Below are 27,089 nucleotides of genomic sequence, written 5' to 3' on the forward strand. Positions count from 1 at the left end.
ATACCTTTAGAACCAGCTTGCTTTTATTCATAGCATTTGTCAAATGCTTCTGGATTCCAGTAATAAAGATCTAAAAACATCAGGTTGTTTATTGTTTCTGAGCAGTTACATGTTTTATTTTGGTAACTATTTGTTTGCACCAGGCAAGCATATTTCTCAGGGCACTTGCTTCAGATTTATTGTATGGTTTTCACTGAATTTATTTTCAACAGATTTAACTAACATGTGACAATTTTTTTTCTTCTTTTAGAGCCCAAGCCTGTTCAAATTGTAGTTCCTTATGTGCTTTACAGCAATGCTGTGGTATTATTTGTTCGTATGCCTGATATTGGAGTATTTGATGGCATATATGTTACAAGTAAAGGAGGACCTAATGCGACATTCAATTTAAAAAGTGATGGCAAAATAACAATTGAAAACCTTACTGCAGGAACAGAATATGATTTCTATGTCTCCACAAAAAGTGGAAAAATGTTAAGCTCCTTTTACCACGTATCTGGTGTAAAAACATGTGAGTATTTTAAGTTTATTCCTATAAAATTGCACCACATTAAATTTTGATTTGTAAACTCTTAACTTGATTTTTATTTCAGTGCAGTAGAAAAGACAGGCTATTTTAAAACCACCTTGATATAGCTATGTAAGCAATTAATAATTATGCTAACACTAGCTATTTTAAACAAAAATGTAATGATCCCTTATAATTTTTAAACTTTCTAAATTGTGGGTTTTGTATCAAGTCTATAAAATGTCTAGCAAGTATTTCAGGAATTTAGGCTGTATAAATTGTTGAGCTTCTGGGAAAAAAAGACACATTTTGACCATTTATTTTTACCAAGAAGATGAGCATCAATGGAGTTACTTCTGTGTCTTGAAATTAGTAAGTTTTTTCCTCCTGTTGCATCAGTAAGCAAATAATAACAGCATTGAGGTTCCTATTTTTGAAGATAATAAATTCAATAACAAACAGATAAAAAAAATTATCATGGGAAGGAGACTCTTTCTTGCAAGGCCATTAAAAAAGGAATTTTAATAAGAACTTAAACTGTTTTAAAATACTTGCTGAAATTCTATTTTGACTTTCCTCATTTTTATTATAATTATACTTCCAGAAGTTTTTATTTTCCTGTTTTATCATTTTCCTTTGAAATTCTTTTCTACTCTGATTCTTTCAGAGTAGAAATGTTAAAAAAGGAAAAAAATAACATAGGATAAAATCAATCAAGGAAGAAACAAGGAGGGCAAGATATTTTTTTTTTCCCCAAATAGTGAAAACCTTGAAAGCTCACTTTTCTTAAAATATAATTTTAATAAAAACTTGAGTTTTGATTGATCTTATAAAAGCATTTCCTAAATTTAGCATGAAACTGCCTTAGAAAACCTGATTTTGCTCTGTCTCTTCTGGGGACCCAGAAACTTGGAAGAAAAAAAAATACTGATCCCTCGCATGTATACAATTTTTCTTAGAAAATGTGTAAATGTTGATACATTCCAGCTGTAAACAGCTGTGGTGGCGATGAAAGAGATGCAGAGAAGAGTGGAAGGTCCTTTGTAATGTGATCTGAATTGTATCGTACAAGGCTATACTGATCAGAGATAAAGTGTATTTGTCCTGCCTGGTCTACCCAGTTTTGCTGAGCTGTTGGACAAAATTCAGGTACACTCTAAGCCCTATGATAATGGTATTAGAGATATTAACTTCATTCTGGAGGACTTTCCCACCTAGGAGTGCCAGCTCTATCCTCAGGGAGAAATGCTATTCAGCCCCGTGTAATGTTAAGATAAACAAGCAAGAAATTTTCTTTAAATAGTGGCAAAATTATATCTTTGTTCCTTCTCCATTTTTCTATTTTGGAATGTCTTTGTGTTTGCATGCCTGAGATCAGAGTTTGCCCTCTTTTTGTTTGAATCTGTTACTGATTGTCTTCACTTTTATGTCTCCACAGGAGATATAAGAAGTGTTGGATTAAGCAAAGTCTTGAATTGAACAGTGATGTGTTTTATGTCCTTCTGTAGGTCTGGCAGCTCCACTCAATCTACGAGAAGGTAATGTTACAGACACTTTGATACAGATTGCCTGGGACCGTGCTGATGGAGATTTTCAGCAATACGAAGTTACATGTACAAATTGTGCAAGTGCTTTCAGGGTATGTTTTTTAAAAGACCACTTGTCGATAGGCAATGCAGTTATTATTCAGTCTTCTATTAAGTAATCAGAGATTAAAAGCTCTATCTTCCACTGGAATACATGGAGGTACCATTTACATCAGATAAGCAAATTTTGCAAGCAGTTCTGTGAAATCTGTATTTGATTTTTTTTTAGGTCCAGAAGGTCAAGCAAGAAACAGCAACCTTTTCCAATCTTATTCCTGGCAAGCTGTACAACTTTACAATTCGAACAGAAAAGGAAGGTTTCAGAGACAGTATTTTTGTGACAAAGGAAATAGAGACAGGTGAGGCCACAATGTTGTCAAATTCAGCATTTGTTTTACTCCATCTGTATGTCTTGCTTTCATCTTGAATTTTATTTTCGTGTCAAATGGAGAAAAGTATTCAATCATCTTCATAATTTTCTTCTTATTGTCTTTCATTGTTATTTTCCTTATTCTTTGCCTACTTGTATCCTTTAAGAATTTGTGTATGGTTACAGTGTATTACCAATGTTAACTTCATAATGACTCAAGCAGGTGTACAGTCAACTAGCTGATACTTGCAGACTGGCTACTGACATTACAGAAAACAAAATCTTTTTTCTTAGACTTTTCTTTAATGTTTGATTACTTCCTTCAATGCAGAGTTTGAACACACTTAGGCATTCAGAACTAGATTAGTTTTATGATGTTCTCTCATTGGCCTCCCCTTACATCCTGACTAAATTTGGGGGTTTCTACATTTAGTTCTAGTTTAAGTTAGGACATTTGATTCTCAGCAGCATAGTTCTGTTCTGTTCTAGTTCTTCTCCTAGCTGCTAGTTGCTTCCTTCCATCACACATTTAAAAAGTATTCTTTCATAGTTACTTTTTTCCTTTCTAAATTAAGATCCCTTGAAGTCAGATATTTCTGCTTCTTTTTCTCACTCCAGCAAGTGTGTTCATTCTGAAGGATTCTTTAACTTTTTTTTTAATTACGTTTCTCCTCTCTGTCCATAGCAGGCTTTTACTCACAATATGGTTATATTGCCTTGTTTTTTATATTACTGTGAATAAGTCTATTCAGATACCATCAGGAAGTAAGTACTCTGGCCAGTAACTTTCGCATTCTGTCTTAAGATAATAATTTCAGAGTCGTATCAGTTCACTGTAGCTTCTTTCAATAAGCATGATGTTCTTATTCCAGTGAAACTACATTAAGTAAAGAGAGTTCAAAGTCTCCAGTAGTGTACGGTGCCATAGATACAGAGACATCTTGCTCCAATGGAAAATGGTAGCTTCATCTTGAGTGTAGGAATTGCTGGTGTGGAGAGAAAAGAGTTTTGGTTGCTAGGTCTAGTCTGAACCAGACTAGTAGTGTCACTGTTCTTGGCTAGCAGAGTAATTCAGCAGTGGTTCTGGGGCTGTATTCACTCTAGGGATACATCCACTATTGCATTGTTTTTTGGTTGTAAAGTTATAGCTAATAATAAACTACGTAGTGTCTTATAGTTCAGAGGTAGAACAAAGAATGATCTTACTAGTATAGGAAAAGTATGCCTCAAAAATATCTTTAAATTCTTTCAAGGAGTTATCAAACATGTGGTAAGGGAGATTCAATTCATATATATTTTGAGGGTTTCCAGAGACCTGTCATTGAGATTCCCTTACCATGGCTCTTAAAAAAGCAGCCAGTTTTTAAAATTGACCTAACAGCAGAGAACAGAAGATAAAGGTAGTTTTCATAGTGGAGGGATGTTGTCAGACAACTTCTAGGACCTATTCAGTCCAAAATATTTATAAATTATATAGAAAAGTGAACAAACACAGAGGACAGTTTGCTGATGCAAAGTTACTCAGGATAGTAAGGCTGAGAACTAGCCAAGAGTAACTGTAGAAAAGACCATATATGCCTCAGTAAATGGATGTTACAGTGTCAGATGCAATTCAGTTTATAAGCATGAAGTGACACACAAGGCAAAAATCCCCCAAACTTCACACATATATGGTCAACTCTCAGCTGACTGTTACATCTCTGGAGCAATATCTTGATAATATGATGGGTAGCTCCATGAAAAAATCAGCATATAGCTCAGCAGCAAAGTAAAAAGCATCTGGGATGTTAGAAGAGAATACATCACTGTATTGTCTATAGAAATCCAGGTACTCTTGCCTCTTGAATACAGCGTGCAGTTCTTGTCCTGTTAGGTTGGGTAATGAAAGTTCACCTGCACACTCACAAAGAAGCCCAGAGAGGCAATGGCAAGGAGGGGAGCCCATATAATACTCTGCCAGGCTACTCCCAGGCCCATCACAGGAGCCTTCAGCCCATCAAAGGCCCATCTCCTTAAGTCCCTAGGAACACAGTGGCAGGCAGGAGCCAAAATTACAGACTCCCCAGGAATGAACACCCTGTCCATGTCCTTCCCAGGTCTGTCTCAGAAGACCCTCAGCCCTTGTGTCCAGGCATGAAGCCCATCAAGACAGGTCATCAGGAGGAGCTCTCTGGATCATCTCTTGGGCTAAGGGGGGTTACAGCCTAGGATGTAGGACACATTATGAGATGCCATGGAAAAGCAGTTTGGGATTGTACGGAACTTATTATGACATGCTTAAGGGAGGAATCAAAGCCAGTAAAAGGGAGGGCATTAAGTGATTTGAGGAAGTACAAGTGTGGGAAAACAGAGGGCTAAGGGAATAAAAACAACGCATCACATGTAAATTGCTTGTCTGCCTGTGCCCCACACCCGATCAGCGCAATCTGTCCTATCTTATTAAATATCTTTCTAACTCCTTCCTATTTGGTGTGCATGTGTGTGTGTGTACAGGAGTGTGAGTGCAGAACTGGAGTGAGACCATGAGTCAGAGAACCCTTGTGTGTGTGGTGCACCGTCTAGAGCGAGTGCAGGTATGTGAGTCAGTGTGTGACTGATACAGATACAGCTGGATGAGCCGGTGAGTAGGTCAAGTAGCCTGGGAGCAAGAGGTGGGTGGGCCAGCTCTGGGTGGGAGAGCATCTGTGTATCTCTAAGGGGGAGAGCACAGCGAGGTCGCTTGTCGTGACCTGGGAAGTCCTGGCCAGCTCTATGTGTGTGCCAGCAACTAGGGAGACTGGGATCCAGGGGCATCTGCTGGGCAGGCTGAGCGTCTGAGCCCAACTGCTGGGGAGATCCACCTTGTACATATGTATATAAATATTCTCACTAGGGGACCTCAGCTCTCAGCTGGAGGGGGAAGCAGAATGAGGTTGTTGGTGCTGTCTGTGTTCATGTGAGTGCTCTGAGTGTGATCTGTGTGACCAGCTGCATGTATGTTTATATATGTGGTCTACATGTGTGCTCTGTGTGTGTCTACTGGGAATATACCTTCAGCCTTGCTGCTGGCTGGATGTGGGGACACAGCATCTCAGGCTGTTGGAGCTGGCATGTTATATTTTCCTCTAACAGGTCCCTAATGTGAAAAAATAAAGCATAGTAGATGCGATAAAAAAGCATAGGAGGGCAGCAAATCTGATCAAAGATATGTAATGTTTTGCATTTAAGGAACCACTGAGCTAAAACTGATACAGGAACAATCATGTAATGTAAAATCATTTGTGAGAGGGTAAGTCATGGAGAGGTAATTATGGAGTGAGTAAGAAATGATAATTCACTGACATTTTCTTTACAAGAGCTAAGGATTGAAACTAGAAGAGACCAAGTAGAAAACAAGCAAGGGGGAATGGTTGTTTATTAAATTTATAGACAAGTTACAGAACTTCTGGCCACGTGACATTTTGCATGATGATTGTGGTCATAGGTTCAAGAGGAGACTGAAGACATTTGTAAAAGAGAAGTCTGCTGAGGTTTACTAAACTCGCAGAAGTCAGCTTTGGCTCAATAAATCCTTGGGCTGCAAACTGCAGTCTGGGAGGTTGCTGAAAGGGATTATCACTCTATGCAAGTCTTGCTTTTCTGTAGACATCCACTTTTGGCCACTGTTCAATACAAGATACTGTGCTAGTGGGGACTTTGGTCTCAGCCCAGTATGCTACATCTCATACTGACATTTTTTTAATTGAAGAATTGTCCGTTTTTGAGGAACTCCACAAATTAGCATTACAGAGCAGCAAGCAGTTTGGCTCTGGATCATGTGGATAATGGAAGTCCCTCTACACTGCAGTGGTATTAGTCTGTCCTTGAGATAAGCAAGGACATGACACAATTTTTCTGGAGTTTTCATTACATTCTGATGACGAGTCCTTTCATAAAGTAATGTATTTTAAAATGTATTTTAAAAGTAATACCTTTTTTTTTTGTTGTTGTTGTCACACAGTACCAAGCGCGGTTAAATACCTGAACTATAGCAGAGATTCTGAATCAATAACTGTTACCTGGCCACCAGCCCAAAATACGTTTGGTGGATATGTTATTTCAATAAACAGTAAGGTCTTCAACAAGGAGAAAAAGTTACCTTCCGGTGTAAGGTATGAGGGTTACATTTAAAAAATAACTGACATGAACTCAGAACAGATGTTTCACTGAATATTTAAAATAAGTAGCCTGCAGTGTTACTTATATGTAGTATATATGGTGTTTTAGTTGATATACATTGCTCTAGTGATGGGGAAAAAAATATCTTTTTAAGAATTGTATTTTTTTTAACAAATTGCAAATCCCATATGATTTGTTTCTGCAAAGAAGAGCAAACAAAATACCGCACTGGAGTGAGCATCAGTAGAACTTGTGTGTCATTCTGGATGTTAAAATTAGTCTTTTCAGACTTTCTAGTACTTGAACTTACTGTGAACCATAGTGGGATGCATCCTATTAAGATTTTATCAGACTAAAATAGTTTTTGACTGACAGCATATACACATCTATACACACATCACATGTAAATAATATCCATAATACTATAAAGAATTAACATATACATGCATTTCTAACATACATGCATTTCTAAAATCCTAAAGAACACAATCTCTTTTTTTTTAATCTTTGTAGAATGTACAAATTTGAGAGTCTTCTGCCAGGCACTGATTTCTTAATCAGTATTGTGACAACCAATGGACTAAAAAGAAGTCACGCCACCACCCTCAAGATTAGCACCTGTATGTTCATAGTTTATTAATAACTTTTAATTATTTCAGATAATTAGTGTTGTTACATTTTAAGGTATTGTCCAAAAGAAGCTATTCCTTATTAAATCAATGCATCTTAACAATGGCTGGATTAATGTATATGTGTCTTTCTTTTCAATCTAAACATCCTTGAAAGCTACTTAGTAAACAAAAGCTTTTAAAACACAAACAAGTTTGAATCAGCAGTAATATTAGGATGATACAACTTTTCCATAAAAATTTACAAACATTGATTTTATTTCTGATTCTGTTGCTAATATATAGAGGTGAATTTAATTTATTTTGTATTCTTCTTAAGTACAAAACGAAATATGCTTCTACACTGAACTATAAAATAATTAATTACAGCACTGTCTTCTGTAGATGTTAATTTCTTTCAAATTAATATAGATTAATTTGATATGAAATTTTGCATCCACTCCTGTCTTTGTCTCAGATCCTGATCCACCATCAGATTTACAGGTGTTTGGGCAAGAAGAAAATACAGTCTATTTTTCTTGGAAACTACCAAGAGGAGGATTTGATACGTTTCAGGTGAGATAAGAATGGGACGAAGACAATGCAATCCTTTTTTTTTTTAATTTCTCTGTGAAATTATCATCCTGTATGTAGTGCAAATCCAACAATAAATATTTGTCTTTGTAACCCACATAAGTATGTGGCTGGAGCACCTCTCTTATGAGGACAGGCTGAGAGAGTTGGGGCTGTTCAGCCTGCAGAAGAGGAGGCTCCGGGGAGACCTGATAGCAGTCTTCCAGTACCTCAAGGGGGCCTACAAGAAAGATGGGGAAAGGCTGTTTAGTAGGGCCTGTTGCGATAGGACGAGAGGTAATGGTTTTAAAATAGAGGGGGTTAGATTTAGATTAGAAATTAGGAAAAAATTTTTTACGATGCGAGTTATAGAACACTGGAACAGGTTGCCCAGAAAGGTGGTGGAGGCCCCATCTCTGGAAACGTTCAAGGCCAGGCTGGATGAGGCTCTGAGCAACCTGATCTAGTCAGGGATGTCCCTGCTCCTTGCAGGGGGGTTGGACTAGATGACCTTTGAAGGTCCCTTCCAACCCTAACCATTCTATGATTCTATGAGAGAGAAATACTGCTATGGGAGAAGATCAGCTAAATACCTATTTCATAATACATAACATTTTTTTTAAAGATTATAAAATTATGCTTTTAAAAGCTTTCCAAAACTTATTTTTCAGCTAGCATACAATAAAAAAGGTTACAGGTCAAGGGTTGAATGGGACTGCAATGTAATCTTATTTTCTTAGCTTTCCAAATTTGTAATACAAATTAATTTAATTAAACTGCAAAATAAAAAAAAAAATCATTCCATATAGAAGGATCTAAATGTTTTGTTTAGAAAGTTCCAGAAGAAAACTTTTTTAAAAAATGTAGCAATTTGCAAGACAAAATTGCCAATGTTTGCTCTCTCATACTCTTCTGGCCTTGAACACTAAGTAGTTTAGGGATTTCCTGCGTGATAGGTTGAAACTGGTAAGAAAAACAGTGACTTTTCTGAATTTATTTAATCCTTTATACTTCAGAATCTTGTTATGCCCTGTTTGAAAGAGTACACTTTTTTATTTTAAAAACCTGGTATTATTTAGGTTCTTGTGGTATTAGAGGTAGCTAGTACTTCCCTATTCTCTATACCTTTCATGATTTTATATGCTTTAATTTCTCAGTTGTCTTTTGTGGGGCATTCTTATATAGAAGCTGTTCTACGTTTCTTATTATATTTGTCTTTATTTTTTTCTAAGCCTTTGATAGCCTTCTTGAGATTGCGTGTTTATCTAGGGTATGAGTGCGTAATGGAGTTATCAAAAGGTTAATAGTGTTTTCTGTTTTGCTTTCTACTCCTTTCCTAGGCAATAACATGCTTTCTATGTTTCGGACTACAGTCAGACTTTTTAAAAAACTTATTCTGTGAATGTTTCTGTTTGAGATAACTCAATTTTACTCAAAATTCATTGTTCACTAATAATGATTTTGCTGTGGATCATCCTTGACCAGGGAAACAAATAATTCGGTTACTATTTCTCATATGGACTCATCTATACTGAGTGCTCCCTTTGTACTTTGGTCAGCTAGTGGCCTCCCCAACATCCAAATAAGCTCACTATGTGTTTGAATAATTGTTTTAAGAAGTGGTTGTCAAATTTTCAATTTGCTTTTCAGTCTTTTTTGGCCTGCTGACCTATGTTTTTACTCTGCCCTGCTTCTCTGTGCTTCTTAAGTTAGCTCGCATGAATTAGACAAGTTCATAGTTTTTATTTTTCTTGTATTAACATGATCTCCAGTTTTTAAGGATATATTTTCTTAAGGCAATCTTCTTTACTGTTCAAATGGTTTTGTTATTTCTACCTTCCCTCTACAAAATTTTTTAGTGGTGTATTGTGTAGTAAAGTTGCATTTCAATGTTTTTCATACCATGCCACTTTGGGGCGCTCCTCATAATTTCCTTTTAATTTGCTTGATCATTTTTAAGTGTTTCCTCTTTTCTAATTCAGTGTCACTATGCTAGACTTTTTTTTTTTTTTTCCCCTCACATAGAAACTGAGTTCTAATATTTCATGGTTGGTATTACAGAGTGACTCCTCAGCATTTGTAGTTTTAAGCATATCCTTTGCAACACTTAGGACAAAATCTAGAGTTATTTCTGTTCTTTCAGTTTTCTGGTCAGAAACAATCCACTATAACATCTAAACACTTCGCCTGTGAATCATGTGTCACTACAGCATTCAACCAGTCTGTCTTTTGTATCCTGTCTTTTGCAGTCTGTCTTGTATTATCCTTCACAATTTGCAGTCACTGTTTGAACACGGTCATGCAGACAATAAAACTTTGTGATAGTAAACTGTTCTTTGAAATCTTTATTTATTCAAATGATATATTTAAAGGTATAGTCTTGTACAGTTAACTTACTTGAATAGGAAATTCTTTAGTATGCAGCACTACCGTGGAACACGGTACTTTAATGGTCTTACACGGTTTATACCCAAATTCTTTACCTCCCACTTCCCTATGACTTCGATTATATCCTTATCTAAAACTTGAAATCTGTGTATTCTTAGTTTCTTGGCATTTCTTCTCTTTTCATTAGTTTAAACTGCATTTATCTGAATAAATAAGAGTAGCCAGTTAACCTACCACTACACAATTTGCTGATGCAGCCTCTAGTATTTTTACAATTTTATAATTAAATTCAGTTCGTCATTCATGTTTTGAAACACCTCAGATATGATTTTGTCTGTGATCAGGTTATTTTTACCATCCTGTGGAAAGTAATTGTCGTCTGTATTATTGATCTTTATGGCACAGTATTATTGGTCAGCATCTCATAGAGCAAGCAGCCACATTACACAGTGCTTTGTCTGAATAAATGAGCTTATCTTTAAATCTTTAATGAGAAAGGCTTCAGTAGACTGGTTGCTTGGTAAGGTGCACCTGCATAAAAGGGATCATTTTACTAATCATTTAAAATTAATTATCCCAGCTCACCAACTTTCTATGTAATATATTGTAGTTTGTAGAGCAAAGAGTGCACAAAAGGTACTTTCCTAACTTGTTTATACTAGATGTAAATCTTTAATCTATAGCTTTGCTTCTAGCATTTTGCAGTGCTGTAATTCTAATAAGGTGATGACAGCCTCCAAGATTTCGTATGCCTTAGTAGGGTACTGTGCTGGCAGAATATACAGAGGGGAATTGGATCGTTTCTCCCCAGGTGAATAGCAGCTGAACCAAAGTGCTTTCAGGTCACTGCCATGTGTAGAATATTCCACTTATCTTAGAGGAAATAATGGGTGGCAGGACAGGACACACTGATGTGGCAGGACAGGGCACACTGATGTAGGCAGTTGCAAACCTTCTTGATCTCTTAGTACTAACTGCCACAGATGAGAAACTCGTGTGTGCCTGCTGGAAATGCTCTTCTAGAGCCCACCTCTGCAGGGCAGACACAGCGAGCATCTTCCCTTTCACTAGTGCAGATATGAGACAGTCTGCAGTAACAGTTTTCTGTGTCTACATGAAGGACTAGCACAGGAATTTGTTTTCCCACCTTAGAGTTGTCTGGGAGGTCAGAAGGAATCTTCATAGCCTCTAGGTGTCAAGTGTCCAATTTTCAATTACTTGCTGTCTCCAGCACTTTTATTCTCTGCAGTGGCTCTAAACAAGTGAGTTTTCAAGGTATACCAATGAGCAGCGTTGAGTGGCTGATTCCTTGGGACTCTTTTCAGAATCTCTGCTCTGAATAGTGCAGGGGTGTTTGCTGGTTGATCTGTTTTGTTTTATTTTATTTAGAGTTCTGGGTTTGTTGTTTTTTTTGTTTGTTTGTTTGTTTTTTTTTTGCCAGAAAGGTACAGAGATTTTGGAAGTGCCTCCATTTTAGAAGAAAAAAATTTTATTTCATGCTGTTGATTAATCCTTAGGCTGCTCTTCTACCCATTGGCTATTCTCGTTCTTTCTGTGATGTAGTTAATTGTACAGCACATCAATACAGCTGTGTGAGTGAGCAGTCAGAGTACACTTTATTATCCTTTCTCTAAGAGCCAAAACATGTCACCTGTAAGCCATGACTTAACTTCGCTTTCTCCATCTACTTTTAAAGTCACGGCTTTCAGCACTGGACTGTTGAGGAATCTTAGAGTAAGTAGTGGATCAACCTTGTGGAACATAATATAAAACTTAAGCCATATTTTTGATTTTTGTTTTCTTTAAAATGTGGAAAATATTGTAAATATTTTTATAGAAACAGGTAGCTAGAATATCTGAATATTACTTTTATGACGTGAAATAGTCTGATACAGGAATTTTTTTTTTCTTTCATAGCTTTCCTATTGTCTGATGAATAATGAAAAGCTGCTTACCAGAACCGTTTATGACAGCAGAGCTGTAGTGAAAAATCTGGCCCCTGGGACAGAATACTTATTTCAGTTAAGGACAGTTAAAGGCTTGGATTCCTCTGTGGCTGTGGAGAAAAAAGTCATCACAAGTAAGGAAATACCTTATAACTTGTCTTTTTTTTTCTTTTTGAAAACCAGAACATGACCAGAGACATTTAATTCATGGGATGTAAGTGACTCAAAAGGGTCATACAGTTCAAAATGAAACTTCAGTTTTGAGGGGCAAGTTCCGCTTCCTCTTGTGATAGTTGTTTAAACAGGAGCTTTCTATGTAACCTGCTGGGTTGAAGTTGAGGAGTCTAGATATAGTTGCAGATACACATTTGAAAGAGAGATGGACTCACAAAATTCTTCCAGCTCTAGCAGAGTAAGATCTTGCCAGAATTCTATACTTTTAGAATTACCTTGCATTATGTTTACAGTTGTTTCTGCATCTCTCAAATTCTTGCAAGCCATGGATTAAGACTGGAGGATTGCTCCTGTACAAGGCCACAGAATCCTTAAAAGAGCAAGAGGAATTGTGCTTCAGATAGCTTAACAAGGTCCAGGAAATTAACCTGTATTTTGCACTCATTTTCAGTCTCTGAGCAAACCTGTATTTTCCAATTATCCTGTGATACAGCATAAAAAGAGGAGAGTTTGTGGCTGAGATTGAAAGGAATTGATTTATATTGGGTTCTGGACTGACAAAACAGATAAAGAGCATCTAAGCCTAATCAGAAAATAAATCAACGTCCAGATTATATACACGCATGTCATAAACCTCCACCCTTTGATGGATTTTCTGTGTTTTGTTTGGACTATAACTCCTTTAACTCCTTTAACTTCTAACTGAATACAATCTCTACTTCTGCTTACAAAGTGTTCCATTCTCACTCTGTTTCACTAGTGAGCAGTGTTACTGTTCTTACAGAAGATCTGACTAGTCTGGACTTTACTAAATTACATAATGCACACAGGAGGTAGATCCCCAGGTTTTATCCTGTGCAGCATAATGGCGCTGTTTACTATATATCCATACAAAAATACTTCTAAAATTTGTATTAATATTTCATGATGTTGTGAGCCCTCAGAACATTTAAATAAAAACCATTTATTTTTAGAAGATGGTACTTTTCTTATTTTTTAAGGACTATGCATTACATTTTTTTTTAATTGATGTCAATAATTTTTACTGTAGGACCAGCTGGGATATGTGGTCTGGCATTAAAAATGGTAAATACTTCCTCTGCGACTTTAATGTGGAATCCAACCAAGACTAACTTCACTTCTTATAAAGCATCTTTATCAAACCACAGCTTTATAAACAAGTTCAGAATTCCAGGAGCACAAACTGACTTCAGTGTTACAGACCTGACTGCTGGGGGCATTTATAATTTCACACTGCAAAGACTGAGAGGAAATATTGAAGGAGCTTCTGCTTTCATTGAAATTGTAACAGGTCTGTATGCTTTCTTGCTTTCTCTCCTTGCCAGTGAATGGTAGCTGTCAATAACAGTGCACGTTTCGCTTTGTGTATCTCCCTTGTGGAATAACATTGGAAATTCAGGAGATCTTGTGTGTAATAGTTTGCTGTGGTTGTGGACATACATCACTTATACCCTATTCAACCTGCATCTAGTGATACGCTGCCAGAAACTGAATTTCTTTATCTGTGCCTGTTTCTTTTGACCGTTTTTAGTATTTTCATTATTTTTCAGGTCTTACTCTGCAAAGAGTTATGCATGAGCTGAGTTTCACCTTATTTGATTTCAGTAGGTTTTTTTCAGTGAGTAAAATTAAATAAGTTTGCAAATGTTTGTGGAGTTAAGGCTTTAGATTGTAAACTACTCCATTCAAGGACTGTTTTTTATTAGATTGGTGATTAAAGCTTAGTAGGGTAAAATCTCAATCTTGACACGTCTGCAGTTTATTGTAATGTAATAATGTAAGATACAGATGAAATTTGAAGAGCAGAAAGATGCACCAGAACTACCTCAACCAACTTTTTAAATTACTTGTTTATACTACATTTTGTAGGGTGTTTTTTTTTTTGTGGCAATGGCATGGTGGTATGAGAGATACCTGAGAAACTTTGGAAGTTGTCATTGATTGACTACTTTGACCAAATGTCATGACATGCGTATGTCTGCTTTTGGGATCAGTGCTTGACGAGCTCTTGGTGCTTCTGCTTTAGTCAGGGGGACTGAAGCAAGAGGTCAAAGAGAGCCTTTAAAATAAAGTGACGTAAGGGTTGAAATCCTTACATTTGTTTTGAGGTAATGTCTTGAGGGTAAAATAAAAAAGAAAATAATCTTGTCTGTCTTTTAAAGTTTAAACAAGGACAGCAATGATATAATACTTTAATTGCAATTAGTATTTTTTTTTCTAATGCAGGGAAGATTCAAGTCAGTTTGGTCAACCTAACTGTGCTTCCTTTTACTTTGTGATGCTAATCCTACTGGTTTACAATGGCTAATTTTAAAAAAAATTAACATGTTGTTGTACTTTGCACTCTATATTCGCTTATGTATCTACTCAACCTCAACTAATTTTCAGTCCGCTCACTCAGAATATGTATTGCAGATATTAAGTAGTATTTTTGTAGATGAAATTCTGAAATTTATGGCAAAGTGTTCTAACTATGCTTTACACAAATGTAGTGGCTATATGCTTTATACAAATATGCTGACCACTGCTGGTAAGAAGTGTGTGTGCATGTGCATGAAAGGAAGAGAAGGACTGTAGAAGAACAGGTGCAATGAGGCTCGAGTGAACCACACTCACATATGCATTCCCTGATGATGTGGTTAAATCTGCAGAAGGGTAGTACAGAGGCTTTTTTTTTTTTTCAGTGTCACTGGTAAGGTAATTCTCAGTCATGGGATCATAGGATCATAGGATGGTTTGGGTTGGAAGGGACCTTTAAGGGTCATGTAGTCCAATTCCCCTGCAAGGAGCAGGGACATCTCCAGTCAGATCAGGTTGCTCAGAGCCCTGTCCAACCTGGCCTTGAATGTTTCCAGGGATGGAGCATCTACCACCTCTCTGGGCAACCTGTTCCAGTGTTTTACACCCTCAGTGTAAAAATTTTCTTCCGTATATCTGGTCTGAATCTACCTCCTTCTAGTTTAAAGCCATCACCCCTTGTCCTATCACAACAGGCCCTGATAAAGGGTTTCTCCCTGTCTTTCTTATAAGCCGCCTTTAGGTACTGGATGACCGCTATAATTATGCTCTCAGTTACACTTGCACAGCACCACATATATTATTTTTTTTTTTTTTGTTCTGAAAGTATTACAATAAAGCAACAAGTTAAAAAACATACATGTAAGACAAATACAGACCGAATAGGTTTGAAATTATTCTGCAACTTTGGATAGTCAGTGTGAAGAGTTAATGAAAGATACATAATCTAAGCAAATTTGCGGTAAATAAGAAATCACTTCTTTCAGGATAGAAGTGATATGATATTCAGGATGCGCAGTATGACATTAATGTATAAACAGGCTGCTAGAACCTTTAGTCTGTATTCTGAAGAACCATGTTAGCAAGGCAGAGAACTGAGTGCAAAGGGTGGTGAATCTCAAATGTGACGAATAGCATCACTGACTGGGCTTGCTCTGGGAGATAAGTATAGGGACAGTTGTTAGCTATGCGTACTTTCCAAAGTAAAAAGAAGACAGATACACACAGATATGGATTGCACAAGTGGATAAACTATACAATATTAAAGGTAGATAATGTTTTAATGAGCTATTGAAGAAGCTAAAATCTGGTTTATTATTAGACTTTGAGTGGATGATAAAGATTTAATGTTGCGTTTAAGGGCAGAAGAAAGTGAGACGGTTTGACAGGGTAGGTGGAAACTTGGCTTTAATAGAAGGAGTAAACCATCCAAATTTGGTGGACTTAACTCACTAGACTTAATGGAATTACTGGGATTCCAAATATACAAAAAGTATAAAAAAGTTAACTACCTTGTGGCTAGCAACAGAACAATCATCAACAGTATCTTAACTAGTGCTATTGTCAAAATTCATGACAGTAGTAGTGCTAGCTTTAAGATTGAAGACAGCAGTAACACCAGGACTGTGCAGAGATTCTTCGTTAGCTGAACACTGAGAAGAGATACTTGAGCTTGCTCTCTGTGAATGGGAATATCTGCATAGCATAGTTGCGAGATTATCAACCAAGTCTCAGGGGTAGTATAGCAACTGTGGTATAATATACTGTTGTATCCAGGGTAATTAGCAATTAACCTTCATGTAGCAAGTAAACTGTTCTTGGATGCTTTTATAGTCAGTTGTAACTACTAATATATTTGTAAAGAGGGTTATTTAAGTTAATGCCTTTTATTCCACAATTCTCTTTCAGAACCTGCAAAGCCAGAAGGGCTTAAATTCTTCAATGTTTCATCAGATTCTTTTTCACTGTATTGGAGACTACCGTATGGACATGTAGACAGATTTCACGTGGATCTTATTCCTGATCATGGTTCTGTTGTTATCCTAGATCTTGGAGTTAGGGAGTATCAAGTAAGTGCTTTTATTACAGGACTTGCATGGCCAGCTTCTCCTTATGCACTGTGCTGATGGGGAATTCAAGCTTGCCTCCTTAGCTAATTAATGCAAATATGAATATGAAAGTTAATGAAAAACTAGCGAGAGCAAATTTCAGCATCCAGAGTTTGTTACCTAACAGCAGATAGTAAATTTGCTTTTTAAAAGTCTGCTAGAAGGATACAGCCAGTCATCCAAGGGTTCATGAATAGTTTAACAAAGGAAGGGCAGAGCTATTGAGTAATACAGACTCATTAATTGTGTACTTGCCAGGAAGATCTGTGCTTAAATCATTAATGCAGGCAACATTTCGCTGCTAAGCCACCAAAAAGAAATAGGAGCACTTTTTGATTCTGCTGTCTGGAAAATATAATAATATTAACAGAAATAATGGTTGTTCTGGTTATTTTGCTTTTGTTTTCTATTGGAACTGCAAAGATACAGGTATTTTATATAAGTGCTTGCTATAAAGTTGTTAATGATGTTTATTTCAAAAGATGGGCTACCTTAAGGGTCAGAAACTTGTAAGTTTTTCATGCTGCTTTTGTGTTTACTCTTTCAAAAAGCAATTTTATAATCCTTCATGTTTACTTTGATAATGATGATGATACAGAAAAACCTCTATAGATACACTGATAGGTGATTCTGTGATAAAATTAATAGTTAATTTTGTTGTTCTTTAATACTAAATGTTATACAAATCTTACAGAGTGTAGTTAAATAAGATGGCAAAATACTGAACTGTAGCTAACACATGTAAACTACTGATTTTACTGTTGTAAATACTGTTTTATTTCTAAAAGCTTATTAACAGATCACTTACAGTAGTGAAATGCTTAAACTTTTGGCTTTTTGGTTTTTTGGTGTTTTTTTTTTTTCATGATTCTTGGTAAAAGATTTAAATAAATCTATGTTGTATTTCAGGCTGACTTTTCTAATACTATTCCTGGAACAACATACAATGTTACAGTTTCTGCAGTTTCTTCTTCACTCTACAGTTCACCTGCGAGTAGAACAGTGACAACAAATGTGACAAGTGAGTTAATGACTAATGAAATTTCTTTTTAACTATGCTTTTTAATATTTTTTATATGCACAGTAGTATCTGAGAAATTACGATCAGTTTTGAACAGTCAGAGTTTTTAATCTTCTTTAACCATAAAAAATACACTGAATATGGGGTGTTCTAAGAGAGCATGAGAGTTGCACTTTCAGATATTTTTAACAAGCAGCCCTGGATGTGAGTTTTAGTTGTATTCATTCATTAGCTTGGCTATTAAACAAAAAAAAACCCCAAAAACAAAAAAAAACCCCAACAAACCAACAAAAAAGCAAGCATAAAGAAGAACAATTTATAAGCTTTTGAAAAATTTGCTGCTGTGTCATGTAGTGATATCCATACCTCAATTTATATGTATAGTGGTAGACTTAGGAGACATTTCAAAAAAATGTAGCCATATCAGACATGTTTTGTAAGAGAGTGCACTTTGATTTTTTTAATGATTTTGGGGAAAGGAACTGAAATTAAGCATACTAGAATATCTCAGATATTAAATTGGCATTAAACTCTGTTTTGTCCAAGAAGATCTTTAGCATTACATTTTTTACATTCTTATTGAAGAATGTTCCTAGTGTTCCAAAATTCATTTAATCCTTTTTGTAACAGGACTCCAGCCAGGAAAAAAAAAGCTTTTTATTCAACAGTACATTAGTTTTCAGTAGTTTTACTGATTTATGCTGGCAGATGATTTAATTTCTTTATAGAAGCTGTGAAGGCGTCTCCATTACCTGGAATCGTAATTAAAAACTGGTTTATGTCTGTATGTTTGTGGGCATGTGTGTGTATATAGGTGTGTATATACATCTCAAGCAATTACTTTTTTTTTTTTTTTTTTTTTTTAGATCCTGGGCCCCCTGTGTTTCTTGCAGGTGAAAGAGTGGGCTCTGCTGGGATTCTGTTGTCATGGAATACACCACTGCATCCAAATGGGAGAATTCTCTCCTATATTGTTAAATATAAAGAGGTCTGCCCATGGATGCAAACAGCTTATACACAGGTGACAACAAAGCCAGACAGTTTGGAAGTTCTTCTTACCAGTCTTAACCCTGGAACAACGTACGAAATTATGGTAAAAGCTTTACGAATGCCTTTTTGTTTTGAATTCTGATTTATTGTAAATTGTTTATAGTATGTCCATACATTGTTTTCTGAAGGACTTTGCTAATTACTGTTGCCATATAACAAAATATATTAGCCACGTATTTGTTTACAGTTCTGTTTTTTAAATTTGCTTTAAATACTTTCAAAGCAAAATTGTACTAAAATGTAATTTCTTCTATTGATATTCTTATCGACCTGTGGCATTCTGTGGTAAAAAAAGTAAAAAGCAAAGGGTAGAATTTTCACAAATGTCTAAATCCTTCTTCATCTTCATTGAAATTTAATCTTTCAAACCACTGGTGCACTTTGGATATTATGCATAGATTTCTAAATCATCTCAGCCAGATCCAGAAAAGCATGTAGGTACATATTTCTTTCTTTGATTTTAAACTTAAGTTTAAGAAGGAGTTTTCTTGCCTGAGTATCTGCTTAGATGTAGCCTGTAAATACCTTAGCCTGGTTTATCTAAGTCTGGGAGTTTTACCTAGTGTTATCTTCTGAAATAAAAAATGTCATATACTTTTCCATTCCCTTTCCATAGATTTTATTGCCTGGGTATTCACAGTGAGTGCCAAAATCAGTATATGTATTTTCATGGCTTCTATATGTGGAATTTGTTTACGTTGAGATTAGGCACTCCTGATCCATCTCTGTACTCTTAAAAAATAAGTGATTTTGGGTAGGCAGAAGTGAACTGCTGTCCTCTTGGCAATGTTTGCCAAGCAGTTCATCGCCTGACTTACTCTTTCATAAGAACCTTGGAGAAGTGCTTCTTTTCAATATCAAGAATGAAATGAAATTATGTGTTTGATTTGCCTCATTCCATATTATGTAAGTTCATACAGTGCAAACCTATAAAAGAATATTGAAGTTGACCAGACCCAGATTAGTAATTGGACTGTGCAGTGATTCTTTGTAAAGGGGCGGGTGGGGGGGGGCGGGTGGTGTGTAAGAAGTGAAAATGTAATTATGCCTGCCATTGTGGGAAAGTTGCTCACTGTGACTCTAGTTGTGATGACCATGCTGATAAAAGCCAGTGTATCTGCAGCTGGAGAAATGTTTATCCTTTGATCTCCTGCCTCCAGTCATCTGTTTTAGTTTTGGTTTTTGTTTTTTTTTTTTTTGTTTTTTCTTTTTAAAAGACACCAAAAAAAGTTCAGCTATTATTTGAGAAAAGTATTATCACTTAGACTCTAAGCAGATTAATCTCCTTACATAAATGAAGTTATTAACATAATTCACTTTGTGATTCTGAGTACCTCAGTAGCACTTTTGTGGGGTTCACTACTAAAGGTTTTGCAAATTCCATTCTTTGCTCCTTTTACGGATCTTCCCTGGGAAAACTGGGATATTTTACATTTGTTTTACTTAGCAATAATTTGCCCTTTGTTGGTATATATGGAAGGCACTTCTTCCCATTGCTGGTGCAAAATATTGATCTTACAGCAGAATTTGACTCAGGAAAGTGACTTCAGACCCGACAACCTCCATCTAGCAGGGACCACATGGCTTTTCTCACAAGTGAGTAAAAGTTTGCTGGCAAGCTGAAGGTTGTCACGTTACCTGCTGCTTTGGTGGGTGCCCTGACTGCCTGATCCATGAGCAATCTCGTGGATTCAATAACGACTCAGGTGGAAACACTTTTTCTACCTTACAGATGTAGCAAAAAAACCCCATTACATGTTTTCCTTCCTTGACCAATTTCTTGTGGTTCTTTGGTTAATTTTTGGAGTCCATTGTGTCATTTAAGTGTAGCTCTTGATTTTTGCATAGGTGAAAATTCTTTATTGTTTTAGGATACCTAGCTTGGTCCTGTTGTGAAATTCTTTTTGGTAAATACTGTGACAGTACAGTTCAACAAAGCTTATAAGCTTTAAATATGGGCTTCCAATCTGTTTGTAATGACCCAGTCTTAATTTCTTCATATCTGATAAAAAAAAAAAAGAAAGCAGTAACAAGTGATAATTTGTTAAATGCTGGAGAGCTATGGATAATCTTTAACGTCTGATCATTGATAATTTTGTAAAAATATGCACTCAAGATTTTTTTTTCTGAACTTAAATAGTTAGTGGCAATGTACTTCAAAGCATAAAAATTAATACTTCTTCCAAATGTGAACTGCAGCTACTTGAACTTTGGATAGTACTTTATCTGCATGGTTAACTTGTCTGTTTTAAATGTTTCCATACTTTTTCATGTATTTTGATTTATTTTCAAAGCTAATCAATATGTGTAGCTGACATCTTTACTATACAACTTTTTTGCATAATTATGTCATAGTAATTTTAAGTTCTCTTGAAAATACACTTTTGAAATAGGAGTTTCCATGTCTGTCTTAATACTAGTTTTCCTTTCTGGATCCTTTCTACAATAACTACTTTGAGATGAGATAACAAAAAATCAGTGTTCAAGTGAGGACATACCTTCAGGTTTATATAAAGCAATTTTATTACTGTCAGAATTTTCTGATTGCCTGTCAGCCCCCTGACGATCTTCAGGTAATTTCCTCAGTTGTTGCAATTACTGTAGAATTCATCAATGCTTAAGGACATTTCAAGTGGTTCTCTCTGTGACACAGACGTAGATAGGGTTGGCTGTAATACTGAGATGTGTGTACATGGGGAGTGGGTGTTTGTACGGCTTAGGAAGGAGCCGGCCAGTGATAAGATCCTCTTTCACCAAGCAGAGCATGCATTGCGTTGGGAAGTGGTCATAGGCGTATGTGTCCCTTTACATCCTAGATTAAGTCTTCCATGTACCTCGTATTCTTTGGTGTAGTTTGTCTGCCATGGCTTAGTGTTTTTGTTTAAGTAGCTTTACAGTCTTCTGAAAGATGCACAGTTTAGTCTGGAGAAGTAATTAGAACAGTTTTTTCTTTCTGACCTGCTGGCTCCTTCCACTCTCTTTGGCCTCCATTATCCTCTGCACGCTGTCTGTCACTTCTACAATGACCCACATATATTTTTGCACATCTGCCCCTTCTCTCCCTGCTTTCCCCACAGTCTGCACTGTTAGTTACCTCAGCACCACTGCCGTATGTTTGTTCCCTGACACTGGCAGGAGGGGATGGCTCTGCCAGCTTTAACTTTGCTGGAGAGCTTTTCGCTTTGCTTTTTTTCATACACCTCTCACCATCACTGTTGGAATTTTCCTCCTTTTACCTTTTGTTGTCTCTGTCACTTCTTTTCAAAATAAGGAGTCAGACTTAATTCCTCTTTCTTTGTAAGTATTGCATGCCGTGGCCCATCACTGAGTCAAATTGTCAGTAAGTCCTATACTGCAGAGCAAATAGTGTCATCATTGTGTTTATCTCCATAAATGTTCCCGAAGTCTCAATGTACTGCCCTTCCGTGGGAAGACTGCTATGATTGTGAGCAGTGAGGCACATCCACCATAAAGTGCATCCACAGTTCTTCTGCCAAAAGATACGCTTTCTGTGGGCTTCTGGAAACATTCAAGGCCAGGTTGGATGAGGCTCTGAGCAACCTGATCTAGTTGGGCATGTCCCTGCTCCTTGCAAGGGGATTGGACTAGATGACCTTTGAAGGTCCCTTCCAACCTCAACCATTGTATGATTCTATGATTCCGCTCTGCGGGAGGTTGACCTGCTCTTGCTATCCTTCAGGAGTTCAAGAAATAAAAGAGAATATGTTTTCCTTTTTGCTCTTTTAAGTTATAGTACAATACAGGAATGACAAAGCTGGTTTAAGTGAGTTATGGTAAAGAAAAGGGGTGTAACCGATGTTAATCTTGCTGTTGACTTTAGTATAAAATAGGGACTTGGCACTTTTGAAGTGTGGATATTCATGTGCAGTTTTCTCAATTTCTTACACTGTTTCAAAGTTTTTCTATTCTATTTTTCCACATTTAAATGTTGAGTATAAATTAAACAATACAGCTGTAAAAGGCATGTTCATTTGTATATTTGCAGTTTAAAACCTAGAAGGTGAATCTCTGTGTATCCTTAAGATTTTAATAGTCTCAGAAACTATATATACTATAGATTCTCTAATGCGGCTTTTTTTTTCCTGTAGGTTGCTGCTGAGAACAGTGCTGGTGTTGGTGTATTTAGCGATCCTTTTCTTTTTCAGACTGCAGAAAGTGGTAATTTTAATAAAGCTGATAATTATTTTAATTAAAGCTGCTCTAATTTGTTCAAATAAAGTATCCATGGCATATTTTATACTTCAACAAATTCTGATTTATTTGGAACAAAATCCTAATTATTTTCTTATTATCTTACTCAGTGGAAAAGGTACATTTTGTTCTATTTGCTAGTAACAGCACTTAGAGTGTGCACATCTGGGGGTTTCTTATATGCAGTCTGTTTCTGTTGGGGTTTTCCTATGCCGGTTTCTAAGTAGGTTGCTTCTAGAAAGCAAGGTCACAGGAGAGCAGAGCTACCTGTCAAGTGGACTCATCTGCTGTTGCCTGCAGCAATACTAGGAGACAGACTTTGTTGTGGGATCAGCTCTGGCATTGCCTATTTATCTCAAGCCATATTTGTTCAGTGCTGGAGTCAAGTGCCTTCTTTACAAAGCCCAGCACAGAAAATATTTTACTAAGTTTTTACTTCTTAACTCTGAAGCAAAAAAAACCCAAACAAACAAAACAAAACAAAACAAAAAACCCCAACCCATGGCTGAAATTAAAATGTGACTTTGATTTTTTTGAAGATTAAAAAATTATAATTATAGTCTGAATTTGCATAAAATTTATTAATTTGCTATTTGTAGTCTTGCTCACACTCCAGGAGCATTTGACCCTTGGCTGGAGAGCTGGCACCAGGCTAATAATGTTGGAGTGAGCAAGTCTTAGTGGAATATAGAATTTGTGCTGCTGTGGTGCTGACCAGCCCTCTGTGTTTAGTTGGTTTCTGTAGCTGTGCAAACCACAGAAACCAGTCTCAGTTAATGGCAGGAAATCATCACTCTGCATCAGATTTCTGGGGTAATGCAATGAGTTGTGAAACCAAATATGAGAAAGGGTAGTAAACTTGCTATGTGAAGCTATGCAAAATCATTGCTTTTAACTGTTCTTTGTATGTTATTGTTGGTAGAAACCTTACTTCCATGAGCTTTATTTACTCATGTTTGACAGAGGCAGTAACATTTCTTTGTATGAGAATGTTAGCCTTTTACTTTTTGATGCATTTCTGCTTACATGTTATTAAAGCTAAAATCCCGTGTTATAAATGTAATTGGACAGTTTCCTCAAATTGTAGGTGAATTCTGTGTCACTGAAACTACATTTATACTTTTACGTTCTCAACTTTTTCTTTTTAAACTCTTGCGTTGATGATTAAAGAAACCCCAGCACAAAGAGGTACAGTTTAAAGTAGGAACGTTAGACAGAAGAGATAATTATTCAAATATAAAGGCTGTAGTCTGGGAGGAGAAGGAAGTAGTGAAAGATCTGCAAAAGATTTAGCTGGGCCTAAGCAAGAGTTGAATATGGAGAATTTGGCTTGGAGGATCTGTCTCAATTCAGCCATGGAATATCTGTAATTGTGGACACTTGTATATGTGTATATTTTTAAGGCAGCATAACCCTAAGCATAACCTAGTACTAAGGCTACCTATCACAGGAACTTCTACTGCCCATGCCATGCAGACAGGACTAAAAGAGAGCTACAGTGCTCTAATTCTCAGGAAAGTTCATACAGCTTGCAAAATCTAATTTAGATGCTGCATCCCATTCCTTTGTGCTGTGATTAATACAGATGCTCTGACAAAAGGACCGGGAAACTCTCACTGATATAAAGAACACCTTTTGTGTAGTAATAGTGAATATTCAAACTAAATTGAGCTTTTTAAAGCTCTCAAAAATCTATATCTGACTGAAAATATGACATAGGTAAAGTGAAACAAAACACCCAGTGCTATCATAGGCTCTTAAGCAAACAAAAGTGGGCAAAAAATTGCTGCTTCTGATACAGTCTATGAGTTGCTTCTAGGAAGAATATTTTCAAGTTGACCAAATCAATTGGTTGACCAACTATACTATGAGACTGAAATAATTAAATTTCTCACTTAAACTAGATTGGAAAAGAGCTGGTTGCATATCAACTACTTTATATGTGTTTGTGAATGATTGTTATTTATTTGCTTCAGGGTTTGGAAGCTATGAATGGCATTAAAAAGAATTGGATTTTTTTTTTTCCAGTGCTGAGAAAAAAAGTATGTCTCACTGCTTTTGTTTGTTTTGTTTTCAAGCTCCAGGTAAAGTAGTGAATCTCACAGTTGAAGCCTTAAATTATTCAGCTGTAAATCTGATCTGGTTTCTCCCTCGGCAACCAAATGGAAAGATAACTAGTTTCAAGATTAGTGTGAAACATGCAAGAAGTGGAATTGTAGTGAAAGATGTCTTGGTTAAAGTAGAGGACCTTCTGTCTGGGAGGTTACCAGAATGTAATGTAAGTGCTATAAACCTTTTAAAGTAGAAATAGATTCAAGCCACAGAATATAGTTATTTTTTACATTTGAATTTTGAGACATAAAAAATTTGGAGACTTACTTTTCAGAACAATCCTGAATACTTTACAAACTCAGGCCCAAGGCAGAGTATAATGGTCAAAGAAAAACCTTTCTGTCCAAAATGGTTTAAATGGAACACTTGGTCTTGAAAAGCTCAGTTTAATCAACGTAAAAATGTTGGGAAAGTGTTGATTTGGTGTCCTTTTAACAGCAAATTATGAAATAAATAATTTTGACTTTTTTTTCAGCTTTTTTTTTTTTTTTACAGCATTCAATCAGAAAAGGCAATAATTTTTTTTTGGTCATTGCAGACATAGTGTAATGTTAATATCTTATTTTTATATGTGGTATGAGAATGCCTTTTATAGTTAAAATGCATGCTTTATTCTGTGTATCACATTTCAGCATTATTTAAGTACTTTTCATATCAAAATAAAAAGACCCACTCTTAGCAGAGTGGTTTTTAAAAAAAATGTTTGTACTCTGACTTGTTCTTAAAATAAGCATTCATTGAAAAGTTTCTGAATTTTAACTACTCATTGGAGTCAGACCTGTAACCAGTGTATACTTTTCAGAATTTCTTGAAGAATATTATCTTTTCCAGTATTTATTCTTTTCCTCGTTATTCTGAGCAGAGTGTTCTTGTCAAGTTGCCCAAGTTTTTTTCCTATCTTTTTTTTTTTTTTTATTTAGGATGTTAGGTTTAGTACTTTAATGAAAAGTGGGGTTTTAAATGAGAAAAATTATCAGGACTTTGGTTTCAGATTTTATTTGAAAGATTATCTTACATATTGTGAAGGTTCCCAACATCAGGCTGATTTAATTCAACACTGAGAGGAGAGACTGCCACCTACGGAATCATAAGCATTGGTTATTGTAATGTGCAGCAGTTTTTCAGAGGTGTATCCTGACAGTATGGATCAAGAAACTCCTGCCTGGTCTTATGCATTGTCTGTATGCTATATACGTGTATACACGTACATATATATAACATATATATGGTATGGAAGGACTTCATTATGGGACTTTTTTTTTTTCTAAGAGAGACTGAACACTGAAAAAGGGAATCATGAAATGAATCCTAGAGAGTTGCTTCTGTTCAGTTAGATTTGAGATCTTTTGGGATAAGGAAGGAAACTATAATACTGTCACTAACAGAATGTACTAGCAAAGTCAACTAATGAAACGATAACCTAAATTTGAATATCCAGGTATAAAAAGGAGAAACAGTTTGAGGTGATTTTGTTTCAGAGGTGATTTTTTTTCAGAAGTGATCTGCCTTTTTTGATTTCTATATCTTAATAATTGTAGATGATAGATTCAGCTTATCATATTTCATATTTTGTCTTTGTAGGATAACAGTGAATCATTTTTGTGGAGCACCACCACTCCTTCAACTACTTTTGGCAAATCCACAATTCCATCACGAACTACAGTTACATCAAATACAGAGGCACCGAGTCAAATGAGCTCTGTTTGGAATGAACCAATTAGTTTTGTGATAACTAACCTCAGGCCATATACCACCTATCTTTTTGAAGTCTCTGCAGTTACCACTGAAGCAGGTTACATTGACAGTGCAATTGTCCGGACACCAGAATCAGGTATGTACTGCTTTCAAATGGAAATAAAGTTCTCAGATTTGTATGAAAACTTCAGAATATTCGTTTGTAGTTATGTTGCAAGATACTTCAGTCTGAATTTGTCTATATCTGCATCATGCTCCCCTTCACATGATTACTTAATTTTA

At 36.1% G+C, this 27,089-nt stretch overlaps 1 protein-coding gene across 1 annotated transcript in view; it reads left to right on the forward strand.

Annotated features, from left to right (window-relative positions):
• PTPRQ (protein tyrosine phosphatase receptor type Q) overlaps nucleotides 1-27,089 on the forward strand; it is a 138,599-nt gene that overhangs the window by 12,876 nt on the left and 98,634 nt on the right. The window contains exons 10-23 of the mRNA XM_086740047.1: nucleotides 251-511; nucleotides 2,017-2,147; nucleotides 2,324-2,453; nucleotides 6,444-6,594; nucleotides 7,115-7,221; nucleotides 7,688-7,785; nucleotides 12,088-12,250; nucleotides 13,342-13,602; nucleotides 16,518-16,678; nucleotides 17,627-17,738; nucleotides 18,605-18,831; nucleotides 22,898-22,967; nucleotides 25,079-25,278; nucleotides 26,694-26,943. Of these exons, the coding sequence (XP_086596173.1) occupies nucleotides 251-511; nucleotides 2,017-2,147; nucleotides 2,324-2,453; nucleotides 6,444-6,594; nucleotides 7,115-7,221; nucleotides 7,688-7,785; nucleotides 12,088-12,250; nucleotides 13,342-13,602; nucleotides 16,518-16,678; nucleotides 17,627-17,738; nucleotides 18,605-18,831; nucleotides 22,898-22,967; nucleotides 25,079-25,278; nucleotides 26,694-26,943 (2,322 nt within the window). The remainder of the gene's footprint in view (nucleotides 1-250; nucleotides 512-2,016; nucleotides 2,148-2,323; nucleotides 2,454-6,443; nucleotides 6,595-7,114; nucleotides 7,222-7,687; nucleotides 7,786-12,087; nucleotides 12,251-13,341; nucleotides 13,603-16,517; nucleotides 16,679-17,626; nucleotides 17,739-18,604; nucleotides 18,832-22,897; nucleotides 22,968-25,078; nucleotides 25,279-26,693; nucleotides 26,944-27,089) is intronic.

Source organism: Chlamydotis macqueenii, chromosome 1 (genome assembly GCF_036417535.1).
Source record: "Chlamydotis macqueenii isolate bChlMac1 chromosome 1, bChlMac1.mat, whole genome shotgun sequence".
Lineage (NCBI taxonomy): Eukaryota > Metazoa > Chordata > Aves > Otidiformes > Otididae > Chlamydotis > Chlamydotis macqueenii.